The sequence below is a fragment of the Cibotium barometz genome, chromosome 9 (genome assembly GCF_041138505.1).
Source record: "Cibotium barometz isolate CiBa-2024 chromosome 9, ASM4113850v1, whole genome shotgun sequence".
Lineage (NCBI taxonomy): Eukaryota > Viridiplantae > Streptophyta > Polypodiopsida > Cyatheales > Cibotiaceae > Cibotium > Cibotium barometz.
Window position 1 is genome coordinate 29,696,711 of NC_141054.1, and position 18,102 is coordinate 29,714,812.

The following is an 18,102-nucleotide window of genomic DNA, read 5'->3' on the forward strand; positions in this document are numbered from 1 at the left end:
CATAACACACCATGTGTGCATGGCCGGAATCCACACGGGCACCGCCCGAAAGTCCACAAATGTCCTGCCATGTCCTTGGACTCATATGCATCCACTCATATGATCCATACACATGCCCAGGTATAATACATACATGCATCCGCATGTTTCTAGGCCTGACACGCATCCGCATGTCCCTAGAATATAGGGATTTGTGACAGCTTGTTCCTCCCGATGGACCTGATTCTTTGGAGCATAGTCCAAGAAATACACCCGTGATACACTGAAGCAAAATCTGTGGCCATAGTTTGTAAAACATCCAAGAAATCTGCCTCTCGTGAAGGTACACCAACTGGCACATCCTTGGCTGCGAAGACACATGCATTGACATGCCGTGTGAGATGAAGACACATCCATTAACTGTATTGAAGAGTCCTCTTGCATTGGCATAGAAATTGGATAAACCACCACTAAAGCCAAAGATTCTCTCCACCCGACTTCTTCGATGGTTATGAAGACTTTCCCTCAGAAAGCTGGCTGGAATCTTGATTCTTCCTTGACCGTGGCCTAGGGGAGCAGGTGGGGGAATGCTCCCACCACTCGGCGAGCTTCTACACGCATTCTACGTAATTGGGGTGATGGTTCTAAGGTTTACATGGCAGCCTCATAAGATCCTGAAAGAAAGTCTTCTACGGCTGGATGCAATTGTGCATCCTTGGCTTGCAACTAATGCAAGAGCCGACACTCCCACACTTCTCTCCTCCACGCAAATCCTCTGGTCTTCAAGAAGCCGCTGTCTCAGATTGCTCTTTCATGACTCCCGGTCAATCTTTTGCAATGTGGTCGATGTGGAGTCAGACTTAAAACATTGACTGGCCAGTGGCTTTGCTTGGAACTCTTCCTAATGAAGTCATATCCACAACACCTCCCCACCTTATCCTTTGTGGTCTTAACAGCTTTATCCTCTGGAATTTCCTTGCTTGTTTGCTGCTGGACTTGAATCCTTGACTTTGGACATTCTTGGGTCTCGAGGATTGTATTAAAACACACTCTGCATTCGAGAGCTCACAAGGCTGGATCTGCGTGCAAGAATGACTTCAATCCATTCAGCTTGCTCCGAAGATGAAACCATCATAGGGAGGCGTTGACAACAGTTTCCTGAAGGGGCTTGGTTGGTTGGTTACTTGCTCGTGTTGCGCCATTCTCCCATTGTTTGGGTAGACCACAGTGGTAATCGGTGGGAGTAAATCCCTTGAGAATTACATGATGGCAATTCATTCAAATTCTCGACCATTTAGTGTCCAGATAATTTGTTGGGCTAGGGCTTACAGTAGTAGCCACACGCACAGAAGCAAGCTAGTACACAGTCGTGGAGAAAAGAAGCACACAACTGGCACTAGATAGTGAGTAGTGCAAGTACAATGTGATAAGTGCACCCAATAATATGAAATAAGAGGGTGTTCACATGTTGGGGGAAAAAACCTCCTAGTGAGGGAAAAAGTGCCTTAACTAGTAAGTGTGTTCTCACACATCATTGCCCATATGGTATATGTCTACAAACCCCCCCTGAAGTGATAATACGAACATGTACAGGGATATGGCCGATCAATCCCCGAAAGGCAATAAACCCAAAACTTTACGGCAAGCTTCGAACTTTTCCTAAGCAAGAGCCTTCATGAATAAATCAGCCACGTTGTCATGGGTCGACACGTAGACCAAGCTGATCTCTCCTATAGAGAGTCCCTCCCCGACATAAACACTAAGTTCCTTGCATCTGCCAATGCGCTCTTTCTGTTAGTAAAGATGCAAGTGGGGGGATGACTCTCCAACACTCAAATCAACCAATAGGTGTCTGAGCCCCACACACTCAACTGTTGCTGTAAAAGTTGCTCTGTACTCAGCTTCACAGCTTGAAATGGCCATTTTTGGCTACTTCTTGTTGCGGAGCCATGATATACATGAATTACCAAGACGAAAGCAAAAGCCGCTAGTGGACACCCTAGTGTTGTAATATCCTGCCCAGTCGAAATCATTGAAGGCATGCAAGTGTGATGCACCTCCCGGGATAGAACAATCCAAGGAACTGAGTGTCATGTAAGTAGCTGAAAACCCACTTGATTGCCAACGCTTGGTACCTAGGCAATGCATAAGTCTACTCAACTGAGACACCCCATACTGAATGTCTGGCCTCATGTTGGATAGATAAATCAAGCATCCAACAGCCTGTTGATATAGTGTTTGATCAAAGGGCTCTCCAAAATCTTGAATGCTAAGCTTGGCACCTGTCTCAACTGGTGTAACAATAGGCTTTTTTTTTCGGGGAAAAGATCCTTCTATTAGTTAATGAGAAAACAGCCACAATGGGCTAGATACAACCCCATAGGGCTAGATATAAACTCACCTCATGTATGGGACGGGAATCAAATGATCATAAGGGAAGAGACACTTCTCCTCCTCTGGCTGGCTGCCCTGTGAGGAGAAGGCTATCTCATACAAAGGGGGGGGGGGGGGAACAACCACACAGGTGGTCGTCTGTAATGCCAAGTGGGGTCACCACCTCGATCTGTGAGGAAAGGGCTAGGCCTCTAGAGTCTCAAGAAAGCTTCCCGCTGCTTCCGCATGCGGTAAGAACGGAGGGTATGAATAATATCAAGCCAAATGCTCCTAATGGACTTAGCAGGCGGAGTGTGGGTACCCTCAATGGCATCGCTGCATCTAGCTCGCCAAATGTGCTAGGCTACATTGCTACTACAAATCTCCCATCTTTGGCATGAGCCTGGTGGCCAGTGGTACGTAGATGGGGATGTTTTGGTACTATCGAAATGCGGTGGTGAGAGAGCTGAAGAGCTAACCCTCCCCCACCCTCGTAAGCCCTGACCACCTTAGCCTCTATGGCCCAAACAACAATGCTCCATGTAATGATATGGGTTGAGGCCCTGTCCATAGTGAAAATGCAGAGGATCCACCGCCAAATTTGCTGAGCCTACGGGCAATCCCAAAGACAATAACGTTGAGACTCCTGGGGGTGGCTGCATCTCAGGCAAGCTGCTGGCCGACCTCCAATTGCCAGCCAAGTGCCGACCGCCAAGCTCTTGTGTGCCATCAGCGAGAGAAAGAGGGTGATCTTTCTAGGCTGAAAATTGTCCTAGAGCCTCTTCCAAAAATCTGATAGGAAACGCTGTGAGAGGCCTTGTGACTGCCAATGTGCTGCTGTTGTCGGGGTGCCATTGGTCTCTGGCATCTGGATCTTGCGGCCTAGCCGCACTGTATATGCAAAGAAGGGGGCATCCAGAGACTCCTCCCGATCAGCGGGGTCATGCCAAGTCCACTCTCCCGGGTTCCACTGTAGATGTGTGAGAGGTCGGCACTCCCATATCCATAGTCGCTAGAATCTCCGCCGGGGTTAACTGTTTGTGTGCTATCCAATCTCCAAGGGACCTGCCTGGTCCTATGCTCAAAGTACACCATGAAACATGAGGTCGGGCCCCCAATATGTGGCCACTGGGTAAATGAATTAGGGGGTACCAAACCAATGGTTGTCGCATCTGCTCCTTTGAGGCTATCGGAACTATCTGCCTAAGGGCCGACTTGAGGTGATCCCAAGCTGGCTGGAAATCTGTCCTCAAAAGTTGGACTAAAGCTACAGGCCCGCATCTCTGTGAAGATCCATCTGGTGCTTTGTGGCCAAGGGCCCCCTAGACTCGGGGTGCGGGCTGAAATCTGGGCCAAGAGGAAATCCTTCCAACGCTCACCACAAGGAAGGAGTCCTCTAACGATCAGTTTGCCCAGCAGGGCACGACTCTGAATAGCAGGGTCAATGAGGCCTAGCCCCCCTCGACGCCATGGCTGAATAATTACTCTCCATGCCACCTTGGCCTTGACCGGCCTTCCGTCAGTGCCGACCCATAAGAAGTTCCAAATCAATCGTTGAATCTGGCCAATACATGCTCGAGAGAAGACCCAACACGAAGTGATGTACCACATGGTGGCAAGAAGAACCTGGTTCGCCACTACCACTCTACTTGCGAGGGAGAGTCTCGTAGAACTCCAGTATAAAAGCTTCTTCCGAATACTCAGAAGAAGAGGGGTGAGCTGCATCAATGCCCACCTGGCATCCAAGGTACCGAACTGGAGTGCCAATCGGGATCCACTGGAAAGCCTCAACTGGCCGCCAAGTCGGAGCGGGTGTAGAGCCTACCCAAAAACCACACGACTTGTGCCAGTTGATCTGTGCTCCTGATGTGCGGCAAAAAACCTCGATCGCCTCCGCGAATCTCTGAAGATTCCCCTCATCTCTTGAAAGGAAGGCTGTTGTTTCATCTGCAAACTTTGAATCAAGCAGCTCCTCCTGCGTGCGGAGGGGGGTCGCAATCCCTGAAGCCCGGTTTCCTGAACTGAGAGAAAACTGCTCATGGTCTCGGTGACAAATAGGAAAAGGTAAAGTGCCAAAGGACAACCCTGCCCTACCAGAGTGGGAAAGGGGGGATTTGTTGCCACAAGCTCCTTGAATGAGGACCTGGCTGCGAGAGGCTGAGTAAAGTCTTGGGACCCCATGAATCCACTCCACGGGGAATCCCATCCGGCACATCGTGCTCTCCAAAAATCTCCAATCCACTCTATCGAACACTGTCTCAAAGTCTAGGAGAAGCACAATGAGGTCTTCTTGCCGCATCCTAGCCGAAGCTGTCGCTTCCCAGAAGGTAAAGATGTTGTCCAGAATGCTAAGATCCTAAACAAAGCCAGTCTGAATGTCGTGAATCAAGTCCGGGAGAAAAGGTTGAAGCCTCCTGTTGATGGCCTTGGCCAAGATCTTATAGGCGGTCCCTAGAAGAGTGATGGGTCTCCACTGCCGGATCTCCGAGCTGTCACCACCCTCCTTGGGAATCAAGTGAATCGAGTCCTTTGAAAGCCTCCCTGGCATGGCACTTGTGTGCATAATCTGATTGAAGGCAGCTCGAAGGCCGCCTTCCATGAGGTCCCAGTGACAAAGAAAGAAAGAAACTAGAAGCCTGTCCGCCTCGGGCATTCGCCCCTGGGACGTGGAGTCACTGCCTCCGCCAACTTGCAACAGTGAATGGTGTCAATAAGAAGGATTGAAGAGAGGGGAGGAACCACCTCTCTCATGTTCCGCCAGACCCTCTTGCGTGTGTCCATCACCCGCGGAGATAATGGGGCACTAGTGAGAAGAGATTGGACAAAGTACATGGCGATGTCTCTCACTGGGGGGGGGGGGGGGGGGGGGGGGGGGGGGGGGGGGAACAATAACTCCATCCTGGCCATGCAACCTGCGAATGCCGTCTCTCCTCTTGCGTGGGCGAGCTATCTCGAAGAAATCCCCTGTGACTCTATCATCGGCTTGAGTTCAGAATGAAGCTCTGGCATGATACATGTACTCCACCCTCTCCTCAATGGATCTAATCTCCGTGCGGGCGGTAGCTAGTTGACTCTCAATCCACTCGCTATGTGGGGATCTCTCTTGAAGCCGTTGTAAAGAGGAAAGACCCCTTCTCAGACTCCTCTCTTGCTCCCAGAATCCCTCCAACCTGCTCTGGGTTGCCCCTTGCAAGAAACCGCTCGTCTCCCCTAAGCCCACATCCAATGTGAGCCTGAGAAAAAGTCAAGTCCTGCCTATATCTGCTCTATCTTGCTGCAGATCTTGGGGCCCTGAATGAGGCTGTCCGGAATCCTAGAGCTCGCATGCTTGTCATGCCTCTAGGGGTCCTCCAAGGAGAGAATTACCGGGGCGTGATGTGAAAAAGTAGTGCCTGCCAAGATACTGACCATGCCTCCATGGTTGAAAGCCCACTCATCAACATAAAACCTATCAAGTCTAGAGAGGTTAGGGCCACTGCTCCTCCTATCCGGTCGCGAGAAGCGAAGGCTCCCAGGGCTACGCTCAAACTTTGGAAGATGTCAAGGGTCGTGCTCCCTGAGACACCATGTATTTATGATCACTAGGGCTTTGTGGCAATTTTAACTTTTTAACCAGGTGATAATTCAAAAAGTTATGTGTAGCTCCATCGTCAATCATGACACGAACTCTTCGTCCGTTGATGTGTCCATGCATCCGAACCAAATCATAAGGCCTGAAAGAGGGCACCCACATCGTAGAGGTTACACAACACTTATGCATGGCATCGGTATGGCATACTTGAACTTCAGAAAACGTCTGAGAAGCTTCAAGGGCAAGACTTGCACCATGTGCACTGCCTTACTACCGCCCTTATTATCGACATCTTTGCCACGGTTCTTTGGACAATTCTGTATATTATGATTAGCAGCTATGCAAATGAAATATAATTTTTCCATTTTAGCTCTCTCATAATCTTGTGGAGATAAGGGACCCCTTGGTTCCTTAACCTTCTTAACTACATCATTACCTTGTTTGGCTCCCCTCGGTTTGTTCCCCTTAGAACTACGGAAGCCGGATGCTCCAACCCAAGGTGTCTTGGTCGTGCGTTTCTTCTGAATATTTATTGAAGAGCTGCGCACTTTTTATGGCCTCTTCCAAAGTTTTAGGATATTGTAAAACCTTAGTTTTATATTCATTATCTAGATGATGTAGAAAACCTTGTATTTTCTGGAAATTATCCAAACCTTCGGGCTTGAGAATTATCTCGCGATACTTGGAAATATATATTGGGTCAACGTAAGACCTTCCATCTTATAATTGTTCCAAGCATCCCAGTTGCAGTCCTTCTCATTCTCAAGTAAGAATTCTTTCCGAAAGAGTGTCTCAAAAGCAGCCTAGGTCGTAGGTTGATCGCTCTCGCTGAGACTCATCCACCACTTGTAGACCTTGCTCTCCTCGAGCGCGAGACTCGCCTTGAGCACGCGAATAGCATTAGGGGAACTCTTTGAAAGGTGTAAGTCTGTCCACTTTTGTAAAAAAGTGTTCACTGCATCTCTATTACGCTTCTTCTCTTTCCCGCGGAACACAAGAGGCTTCATGCTCTTGAGCATAGCTACTTCCTGATTCTTGGACGTTTCGGTTTCTTTGAGTTGACCCCCAGGGAGTAGATGCCCCTAGAGTATCAACCGGGACACTCCGAAACCCTGAACTAGTGACCAACTGCTTAAGAGTCTCTTGCATGGTCTGTAACCTTATACAAATCTGCACCTACTCTTGGGCACTGATGACGTGAGTAGGGATGTCATAGCTTATTGTCCACGCTATGCATGATAGAGTTGATGAACCTACACTTCATGTTGGGACATACATTGAAGTTAATGGTTGCACTTTTGAGTCGAAGTCTTTTTTAAAGTTTAGCGTAATATTTGGTTCTGGCTCTTAAGTGCTTTAGGTCTAGAGTTTATCTTAGCTCAAAAGGTTTAAGTTCTTTTTAAAAAGAAGTGTGTGTATGCTTTTGTGTGTGTGTGTGTGTGTGTGTGTTTTATTTTTTATTTTTTAAAGTTTCTTTCATTTATGTATTGCTTTGTTATGTTTTCTTGTTTTCTTGTTTTCTTGTTTTTTGTTTTTTTGGTTTTTGGTTTTTTGTTTTTTTGTTTTGTTTTGTTTTGTTTTGTTTGTTTTTGTTTTTTGTTTTTTTGTTAGTCTTAATTAAAAGTCTTCGTTTGATATTATCTTTTGATTTCCTCTCCTTAGTAGCTAGGTTTGTTAGTTTATTTATTTTTGATCTTTCAAATGCTTTGTTTTTGTCTTTGTTCTTCTTCACAATTTTTTTTTTCTCAAATCTCTCAATTCGTAAGTTCAGATTTTTCTAACCTTATGAAGGTATATATGTAAACTTTGAGAAAGAACAAGTAAACTTTGCTCAAGACATTGTGTGCGTGATTCTAACAAAGTATGTGCATGGAAATCCACAAATCCGTGATCACCCACATCTAGATCAGCCATGTTGGGATCCAAAGATGGATGACTGCCATGCTGTTGACCCTTGGAGGGCCCGGAATCTTCTGAGGTCATGGTAACAAATCAAATTTGAATGCAAGATGAAGATGAATACCCAACCAAAATCGGTTCGTCTTGCTCACGTCGGCAGTATGTTGTCTGGCGACCTTGCTATAGACACCGCTCTCGTCCCTTGGCTATGTGCAGGCTGTAGAGAAATATCGAGAAGAAGCCTCCTCGAAAGCGAGAGAGGAAACCTCTTCGCTGACTGCAACTGAACCGAGAGAGGAAATTTTGGTGACTATCGGCGCTCTTGTGGCCGACTGCAACGGGTACTGTACCCCGACTGCAACGGGGAGAAAAGGGCTGGCCGGCGTGCGCATGATTGCAACGGGTACTGTGCGTCTACTGCAACGGGGAGAAAAGGGCTGGCTGGCGTGCGCATGACTGCAATGGGTACTGTGCGTCGATTGCAACGGGGAGAAAAGGGCTGGCTGGCGTGCGCAGTTGGCTGCTCTTGGGCTTCGTTGCTGCAGACAAAGCGAGGGAGTGTTCGCTACTGTATATGCAAAGGTTGCTGTCGTGGTTGTGCTGTGTGCAAGGTCGTCTGAAAAGTTGTCTGAGAAGCAGTCATCTTATAAGCAGCTTGTAGGCACTAAACAGCTTGCCGACTGGCTATGCGCCGTCTTATTCCAAAGACTAGAGAGCGCAACTTCTTCTCTTCCACGGTTGTGAAAATGCAAAGAAAAAGAAGATGCTATTAACTGCAGTGCAGAGATTTCGCGGAAGATGAAGAAGGAACCATGCTCTGATACCAGTGCGAGATAAGCCTGTGACCTCCATGAAAACTGCTAGAAGAGAATAGGGCTACTCTCCACCCGACCGCCGGATATAGGAACCCTAGCCGGCTAAAATAGCCCTGGTTGTCCACACACGTCCGGACTCCCCTGAACCGCCTGACTCCCGCCTAGTCCTACCCGTGTCCACACACGTCCGGACTCCCCTGAACCGCCTGACTCCTGCCTAGTCCTACCCGTGTCCTAACAAGTCCACAACTGATGTCCGTCTTGTTGTGCACGAGCTGCCTGCTCACCTGGAACTACATGTTGACCTGTCCTGTAGTCTGTCCAACCTGGCCGTCTTCTTTGGGCGCCTTTCCTGCCGACGTTGCTGCCACACGTGTCAATTGATGTGCTTTTCTTCCTATACCTGCAGGTGGGTCACATCAAAGGGAATCCTCTTCTTGATGCCTGAACTTTGTCATTGACGGCATGCTGAACCAAAGTTTGGTGCTCTTGAAAGTAAAACTTCAATATGGTGACCATTGTCTTGTTTATGCTCTCAGTCTGTCCATTGGTCTACAGGCAAAAGTTGTGCTGAACTGTAACTTTGTCTCCAAACCATAAAACAAGGCTTTTGAGAAAGCTCATGTAAACTCATATATTTAGAATCAGTACATTGCATGGGAAATATGATGGAGCCAAACAAAGGCTACCATGGTCTTATCCTCACTGCAAATTTCTTCCGAGGTGTAAGATTGTTGGTATGCATTTTTTTAAAGGTGGATGACATCCCATGGGCTTTATACCTCTGCTCCCCTTCCTGTACAGGGATATGAGCTGGCTTTTGTTACAATGGTAGGCCTTTGTCCATGTATAATGTGAAATACCTAAGCTGGGCTTGGGACCTTACCAACATGAACTATGGGATAGGGGGGACCCGGGATAGAGAGAGCACATCAGGGCTAATAATAATCTTAAACCTCTTCTTGTAAGTAGTATGTTTCTTTAGAACTTTCTTACTTCTACCTTGGTGTGTTTAGAACTTCTGTACTTCTACCAATATGTGCTTTACATGATATTGGCTGCTGCTTGTTTGGCGTGTGCCATGCTTGAGTTGGCTGCTCATGATGTGGACTAATCTGCCAGAGTGTTTTGCTATCTCGACAGTCGTACAGTCAGAATCTTTATCATCATGGTTCCAGATGTATAGTAAAGTATTCATACAGTCGCTGGCTTTCTCTGAACACGAAACCATTGACCATCCCATAGCTTGTAAGTAGATTTTTTTTTTGCTGTAGTAACAGGCCTCATGATTAAAGGCTTGGGCCACTTACTGATCCAATTCTCATTGTGGGTACCTAGGCATGCGAGCTGTATCGTCAAGAGATGACAATCCTATACACAAGTTTGTCGAGCTTTATGAGACCGATCCAATGCCATCACTTTTGAATGATGGGACCATGGATCCAAAATTGCTGAAGATTTATGTGCTGATTCATGATTATCAAGATGGTCCAGCTGATCGGTACGTATCATTGGTGTGCTTTCTGTGACAAATTTAGTTATAAGAGGTAATACATACTCAATACTGCTTAAAAAGTTTCAGGCTGTTGATGGGCTCTTGCCCCAAGTGGCTATCTTATTCTGCTGTCCAGAGGGAGTGTGACTTTGATCACACACGCATGCACGCAAAAAAAAAAAACTCACAAAGAAAGGATTTCACGACATGAATGGAATTCACTCATTATTTCTGACATTTGTGCAGAGCAAATGAGACGTTATCTGAAATGAGAGGGACTTTTGGATTCAATGATTGCTGGCTCTTATGCATCAACTCCGGAACATCAGAGGCTAACACAGTGGAAGAAGAGTTTTGGAGGTCGCACATGCTTCCTACGATGAACTCAAGCTCAATCAAGGACGTGAGTTTTGAAATTTGTGTATCAAATTGCGTGCAGTATCAGTCACATATCACATGTCGAGTAATCATGCATTGTGCATTCTTATGTTGAGCACACAATTGCAGGTCGCTGGCTCTCTGTCAGACAAAAAGCTGGGTTCTTTCTTAAATGACAATGATCTCAATGAGGTGAGTTACATGGCTCACATGCAAATTCATGTATATACATCTGAAACTATGGGCGGACATGACTGGGCATTTACCGATGAAGATATAGTTTTCTGGGGTTCCTGGAACAAGATGAAGGGAAGACATGTTTAGGCTCTAGAAAGGTCGACCTTGGGGCATAGTAACTACTAACATGAAATGGCTGTTTCCTAACCAAAAGTTGTGGAAACTCCGTTTCTCTAGAGGTGTTATTTTTGTTTCCATTTCCCATTTCCTAGTCTTAACTAGAGATTTTTCCCTCATTTTCTCTCGTTTTTAACTTATGATCATCCCAAGTTTCTCCTCTATTTCTTTCAAATTTTTTCATCATTTCTATTTACATCTACTATATGATGTTAAAGATGTGCCGTTTCCTAGCCGTTTCTGTTTCCTAGTTTCAGGCCATTCCGTTGCAGAGACATCAACCATTTCTGTTGCATGCAACTATGCCTTAGAGTGCTTTTAGTGTGAACTATTGGGTAGCTATTCCTATGCTGTGGACCGTGGTGGTGGCTTGTGATTTTTTGCTTTAACTGTGCCTGTCCTTATGCAGATCTCTGAATTGATGGCACAAGTATGCTGCAAATCTATATTGCCCTATATGGAGCAGAAAATCCGGTCGTTGAATCAGCAGGTAAGGCTCACATGTTTGCAAGGCCTTTACATCTGCTCCTTTACATATCAATCCGAAATGTTCTAGTGTCGACACATGCACATGTCGTGCACGCATGTACACACACCCACACACCCCGTGACCATGGCCATATTATCATCATTGTGGTGTACATTGTTTTGGTAAATTGTAATCAGGTTGTGGCAACAAGGAAAGGATTGAAAAATCAAATCAAGAATCTTTGGTGGCGCAAGGGGAAAGACGAAGTTACAGATGCCAGTAGTACAGCAGCGTAAGGTTCAAATGAGCATATACTAGGAATGTTTGTTTTTCTTTCTGAAGGGCTGCAAAGAGTAGATGAAACATATTCTTCTGGTAATAATGGAATGAGCCCCATAAGGTATATGCATGATAATTGAAATCTTATTGATTGTCTTCTTTTTTTCCCCGACTGGCCTTGGGCCCAAGATCCTCCCGTAGCTATTGTTTTTCACTGCCTTTAAGCGCTTTTTAATCCACCTGTAGGCGATGCCGCTGAGGAAGTGGGGTTTTGAACCTAGGACCTCCTGGTCCTAAACAAACACCTTTACCACTTGAGCTATCAGCTCATTTGCATCTTGTTGATTTTCGCTCTAAGCATGTTGGGTAAACTCTTTTGGCACAAGTTGCTGGGCGAATCAGGTCTATGTTTGGCTCGATTGAGTCACATGGCACACCTTTACCACTTGAGCTATCACCTCTTTGACATCTTGTTGGTTGTCTCTCTAATCATGTTGGGTAAACTCTTTTGACACAAGCTGCTGGGCGAATCAGGTATACGTTTGGCTCAATTGAGTCACAGATCAGAGTTCTAGCAGATTATGCCTTCATGCTGCACGATTATGAACTTGCTTTGTCTAATTATCGACTAATTTCAAGTGACTACAAGACGGATAAGGCATGGAAACATTATGCAGGGGCTCAGGTAAGTCTCACTACCAAGCTCTTAAGTCAAGCTAAAGCAAGTTACTGCGGAGTTCTGAAGTTCTTTAATTACGCTTTGCTCTGTGCAATGTTATCTTGCCCAGGAAATGATTGGTCTTTCATTGTTTATGCTGGATCAATCCCGTAAAGAGGCTGAGCTGTCTATGGAGACGGCATTCAGCACATATCAGGTGAGGGCAGACTAAATAAATGAGTCATTATGATGTCTTACTTTCATGGAGCTGCTTGATGAAGTCTATGTCCTAGCTTCATACATTTTTTGGCTGCAGAAATCAGTGGCATCTGGGCAGAGATACTCTACAAGATGTGCACTATGGTGGGCTGAGATGCACAAAGCCAGGGGCCAGTATAAAGAAGCTGCCAGCGTTTTTTTCCGGTCAGGGACTGAGGTGAGAGCATCTCACCTGCAGAAAAAGTTGTGTTTGTGTGCTGAGGTTTACAGCTAGTGATTGAAATGAATAATATCCTTTTTTTCAGGAGCCACATTTGCGGGCAGGAATATTTCTTGAACAAGCGGCATACTGTTACCTCTGTGCTACTCCACCTATGCTGCGGAAATATGGTTTTTATTTGGTCCTTGCAGGAAACCGCTACAATGTTTGTGGGCAGGTAATGTTGAGCTTTACGTTTCTTAGTACAGACCAGCATGGACGTGCTTTTGTTTGGTCCTAGCAGGAAACTGTTACAATGTAATGCACCCATGGCTTGAGCCTCTCCAAGTATCCTCTGATGGTGGACGCTAGATGGTGCCACTACGCTTGGGCCTCCTCTCGGGCTAGCTGTGATGGAATCTCAAGGTGATCAAGGTGCCGGTAAGTACCCTGCTTAGCGATGGAGCTGAGATGGAAGCATATGAAAAGGTGGAGGCTCTTCCTCTTTGGCGTGAGACACAGTAGCTCCATCAGGGCCATAGGCCATGCCGTTGCAATGGCGTTAGCATCCATCCCCTCGTCTGTCCAGATGGTCCCACACTGCACACCGAAGGGGAAAGAGAAACCGCAGCTCTGACCTCCTCCCGGGAAGGGGGGTAGTGGGCACCACACAGATGTGTAACGATGTTCGGATATCCTTGAACTCAGCTGCTATGTCCGCAGGGAGTCACCTGAAGAAGGCATAATCGACCGGGTAGCCCATCATGTAAGCAGGGCTTCGTAGGGGAGAGGTGGGGTACTAGCAAAGAGAAAACCTGAGTCTCCATCAAGTCTGAGAAGCTCTAGAAGCAGCACCACTGGGTGATGGTTTGCTGCTGTGCTGGATGGGCAGGAGGGGGAGTCGCCTGTGAGGATGATGCTGAGGCCTCCGGCTCCTGGCCAGAGGATTGCTCAAAAGAAGGGAAGGGGGGGGGGTGCGGCCAGCGGAGGAGGGGTTTTGGAAGGAGAGGGATCAGGGGGAAAGGGTGAAGAAGCCGGGGGGAACTCCGCGATGACCTGTGCGTTGCATAGTAACATGAAATGTTTCATCCGTTTTGTCGTTTCGGGGTTTCAAAGGTTTGGTTTGGTTTGGTTTCGTCTGTTTTGGACGAAACACAAAGCTTTCGAAATGACACTTCCTATGTACACACATCAAATCTATAGCAACAAAAAGGTAAAAGAGAGACTCAAAACACACATCAAATTTTACTTGAACATAAAAGTGAAGAAGCAGTGGAGGAAAGAGGAGGGAAGGGACTCCAAAGGACTTCACGCATGCTTGGCCATGCTTCTTTTGTGGGTTGGGAAGGTTTTTTTCACTTTGCGCGTTGACTCTAGACCTCGTTTTTGCCTTGTGACCGTTTTTTCATGAAAAAAATCTTAACATTGAGGATTTGGGCGAAACGCTGTTTCGGTTGAGGGGTTTCGTGGCGTTTTGCAACATTTTGTGCCCGAAACGTTTCGTAGCGTTTTGTCAAGACGAAACGCGTTTTTATGTTACTATGGTCCGTTGGGGGATCTACCAAAGAGGTGGATGATGGAGGGTCCCCCGGAGAGGTTGAGGGGGGGACGGGGTCTTCGAGTGGGACAGTGTCCGCTGATGAGGATAGTAACGGCTTGAAATGGTTTGTTGTTCCGAATTGTCACCTCAGGAAGAACCGCCCCCAACCCGCCCCCAGGATCTGCTTGCAGATGAAGAGCATTGGCTTGGGAGGCTGGAGTACTCCACCCCTGCTAAGTGAAAACAGGATTGTCTAATGGAGGGATAACAATCTCTTGAGGGAAAAGACTCCTGGGAGGCCACAACGATGTGGGGCGTCGGAATGCCTGCAGCTCGAGCAACGGCCGAGGCCACTGTTGTGGTTGTCTCCACCATTCCTAGAGTCTTCCCAATTGCCAGAAGGATTGGCTCCTTAGGGAGTCCTCGAAAGCAAATGGTTGACTGGAAAACCAGCCGCGTGTGCTAGAGGATCCGACTCAGATGAGAATCCATGGTGCCAGCCAGCCAAGAAAATATGCGCCTCCCAAATAGGTATCGGGCTTTGCTCTAGGACGCTCACGACGGCGAGGGAGGCAGAATTGAACTCGATCGTTAGGTATCCCTTACCCTTGAACTAAATGTTGGTAATCTGGCCCTAATTGCCAGCAAGGGTGGGTAGGTTCTCCAATGAAAGGGACACAAATCCGGAATGAGGGGAGTTTGACAGCCCAAGTGACCCTATCGCCCGCGGACTAGGGGACTAAAGAACCTGGTTGAGGATGCTCCCAATCTTGAGAACGAGCGTCAAATACTCCTCAGGGAGCCCGAAGAAGCATGTTAGATCTCCATAGCGCCGCTACGGGTGCTACTACAGGAGGGGACGGCCTCTGGCTCACCACCCAGCCGCCGCAGAGGAAGAATGAGGATTGCCCCTCATCCCCTAGGCTATATAGTGTGTGGCCTGCCGTCCACACTAGCCTGGCCGCCCATGACTCCGCATGGGCGTCCTCTCCCATTGAACCCCGGATGGCCACGTCCTCGGCCATCCGGTCTGCCGTCGGTCACAGGCGTTACAGCCTACCTGACATTACTCCCCCCTTAAGAAGAGTTTTCGTCCTCGAAAACAAACTGGGAAAACCTCTTGGAAATTGCACTACGGCGTTCCCAAGTAGCTGCCTCCTCATGCCTATCTCCATTTAACAAGTACCTCCTGGTACACTTTATGTCGGGTTTGTCTGTCACGATATCCTAGAATCTTTTTAGGTTCATGTGGTATCTTTGGTGGCTCTATCAAGTCCACCAAAATCTCTGGAGAAACTGCGTTCTCTAACCCGTGAATTGATTTCTTCAGTTTACTGACATGGAAGACAGGATGGACTTGAGAATTCTCCGGTAACTCAAGTTTATATGTTACGTCCCCAATCTTCTTAAGGATTTTAAAAGGACCACAATATCTCGGAGAAAGTTTATATTACTTTCCCGTTTTCATGGTTTCTGACTGCGCAGGAACCTTGAGGAATACAAAGTCACCTTCTGCAAAGATCACCTTTTTACGTCCTTTATCCGCATAAGTTTTAGCGCGATCCTGAGCGCTACGAATGCTCTCATGTGCGGCTCTGAGCATATCATTCATATCTTCAAGGAAATCCTTGACAGATTGAATCTTCTCCTTTTCTAGGCCTACAGCCATCGGTGATCTCGGCCGGAATCTATACATTAACATGAATGGTGTAAATCCAGTCGCTGAGTGTTTGGAGCTGTTATAGGCAAACTCCAATAAGGGCAAGTACTCTTCACAATTAGATTGCTTCTTACTAACATAAGAACGCAACGTATCCTCTAGAATTTGGTTAACTCTTTCAGTTTGACCATCAGACTCCGGATGATCTGCCGTACTCATACTCAGAGTAGTATCCAACTTTTTGAAGACTTCCCTCCAAAAATGACTGTTGAACTTTCTCTCTCTATCCGACACTATATCTGTGGGCAGGCCATATAGCTTGTAGAGATGTTCAATAAAGAGTTTTGCCAACTCTGGCGTTTTAACAGTTTTCTTCGTGGCGATAAACTTTGCCATTTTAGTTAACCTATCAACTACCACCCACACCGAGTCATTCCCTCGATTCGTCTTAGGTAAACCGGTAATGAAATCCATGGAAATGCTTTCCTATTTCTCTTGAGGAATCTCCAGCGGATGGAGTAGTCCTCCAACCTTAAGACGTTCGTGTTTATTGACCTGGCACTTATTGCATTTCAACACATAAGTCTGGACGTCCTTAAACAAACTAGGCCAATAAAAGTGTCTTTTTACTAGTGCATAGGTCTTCTGAATCCCGGGATGACCCGCACTTGGACTATCATGACTTTCTTTAAGAATTTGGGCCCGAAAGTCACCAATAGTTGGTACACATACTCTACCCTTGTAGAGTAAGTACCCGTCGTCAATGGAGTAATTAGCATATTTCTCCACCCGATGAAGTTTATCACTCCCCTTTGAAGCCGTGGCAGTCAAAGGTGATGAAGGGCCTACGTTAGAGCTCTCCGGCTCCAAACCATACCGAGAAGACACGGCTAGTCTCTCCGGACTAACTCTCACTTCCCTTCGCGTCTGTGAAGAAGTTCGTACGCGTACAGCACGCGAGACCTCTGTAAAAGATGGATCCTGCTCACATAAACCACATAGTGACTCCAAGAAATCATTCTTGAAGACTGTGAAACTAAGTTCATTAATCTGTGGCATGCGACTAAGTGCATCTGCCACCACGTTATACTTACCGTTCTGGTAACGTATTTGAAGGTTAAAAAAAAAGTAAAATAAAAAAATCCAACACCAGGGTGGTTCAGGCACATGTTCTCTCTCCGAACTAACAATCCGTGCCAACGAGGGAGGTGGTCGCGTCTGTGAAGAAGTGCATACGCGTACAGCGTGCCAGACCTCTGTAAAAGATGGATCGTGCTCACATAAACCACGTAGTGACTCCAAGAAATTCTTTACCAGAAGAATAGGCGATGCCCACGGACTTGAACTAGGCCGAATAAAGCCTTTGTTTAAATATTCCGTCAATTGTTTTTCCACTTATTGTGCCTCGGAGTGGCTTAATCTATAAGCAAGTTTGCTTATAGGTTCTGATCCTGGCATAACTTCGATGCCATGGTCTACTTCGATGCCATGGTGGTAAGCCATCTGGCAAATCATCAGGAAAAACATCCTGAAATTCCTTTAATAAATTCATTAAAGTATTTATGTACTTTTTCTTTAATGTCTTTTTCGCCTTGGATTTTTTCTTGTTTGAATCGAATGCATGCCAAACAGGGTTTTCAAACAGTGGGTCTCGTCCAAGGCTTTTTTGTTTTCCTTGTTTTTCTATGTAAACATCATCTACAAATTCATCTACGGAAACAGAATTTAAAAGAGGGTAACAAGCATATACCTCTGCTATCTGGCCTGCGGACCGCTGTGCACAGCTCCATGGAGGAAATAAGTGGTGTGGCGGGGACAGTACGGTCGCCCTGCAGGATAATGACTCTACCTCCATGCTCAAAACGTAGCGTATTATATAGGTAACTCCAAGCTAGACTAAGACCGAAGCCATACAGCCACTCCCTGCCTAGATATACGTCCGTCGTCTGCTCTCGCTAAGTGCATGACCTGAAAGTCAAGCGGAGCCTCGTAGTCCTGCATAGATAATGTTGGAAATAAGTGCACACTAGGTGTACTATTTCTAGTCTAGTTTCACTTAAGTCTTTGTGTCTTGAGTCTAGTGCCATGTGGCACCTCTACATTTATCCCATAAGTCAGTCTACTCAATCTTGTACTTCTCACCTATATATTGTGGGTGTCACATCAATGAAAGGATCAATCTTGTGTCTTGTCTACACTCATCTCAAGGTAACT

At 46.6% G+C, this 18,102-nt stretch overlaps 1 protein-coding gene across 2 annotated transcripts in view; it reads left to right on the forward strand.

Moving 5' to 3' along the window:
* LOC147635436 (Tetratricopeptide repeat (TPR)-like superfamily protein) overlaps nt 1-18,102 on the forward strand; it is a 136,830-nt gene that overhangs the window by 44,827 nt on the left and 73,901 nt on the right. For both annotated transcript variants that reach the window (XR_015266647.1, XM_086802698.1), the window contains exons 4-13: nt 9,781-9,885; nt 9,976-10,138; nt 10,379-10,535; nt 10,640-10,702; nt 11,274-11,354; nt 11,531-11,625; nt 12,147-12,297; nt 12,401-12,487; nt 12,587-12,706; nt 12,795-12,926. Coding sequence is in view for 1 of the 2 variants with exons in the window: in XM_086802698.1 (XP_086658824.1) it covers nt 9,781-9,885; nt 9,976-10,138; nt 10,379-10,535; nt 10,640-10,702; nt 11,274-11,354; nt 11,531-11,625; nt 12,147-12,297; nt 12,401-12,487; nt 12,587-12,706; nt 12,795-12,926 (1,154 nt within the window). In the remaining variant the exon portion in view is untranslated. The remainder of the gene's footprint in view (nt 1-9,780; nt 9,886-9,975; nt 10,139-10,378; nt 10,536-10,639; nt 10,703-11,273; nt 11,355-11,530; nt 11,626-12,146; nt 12,298-12,400; nt 12,488-12,586; nt 12,707-12,794; nt 12,927-18,102) is intronic.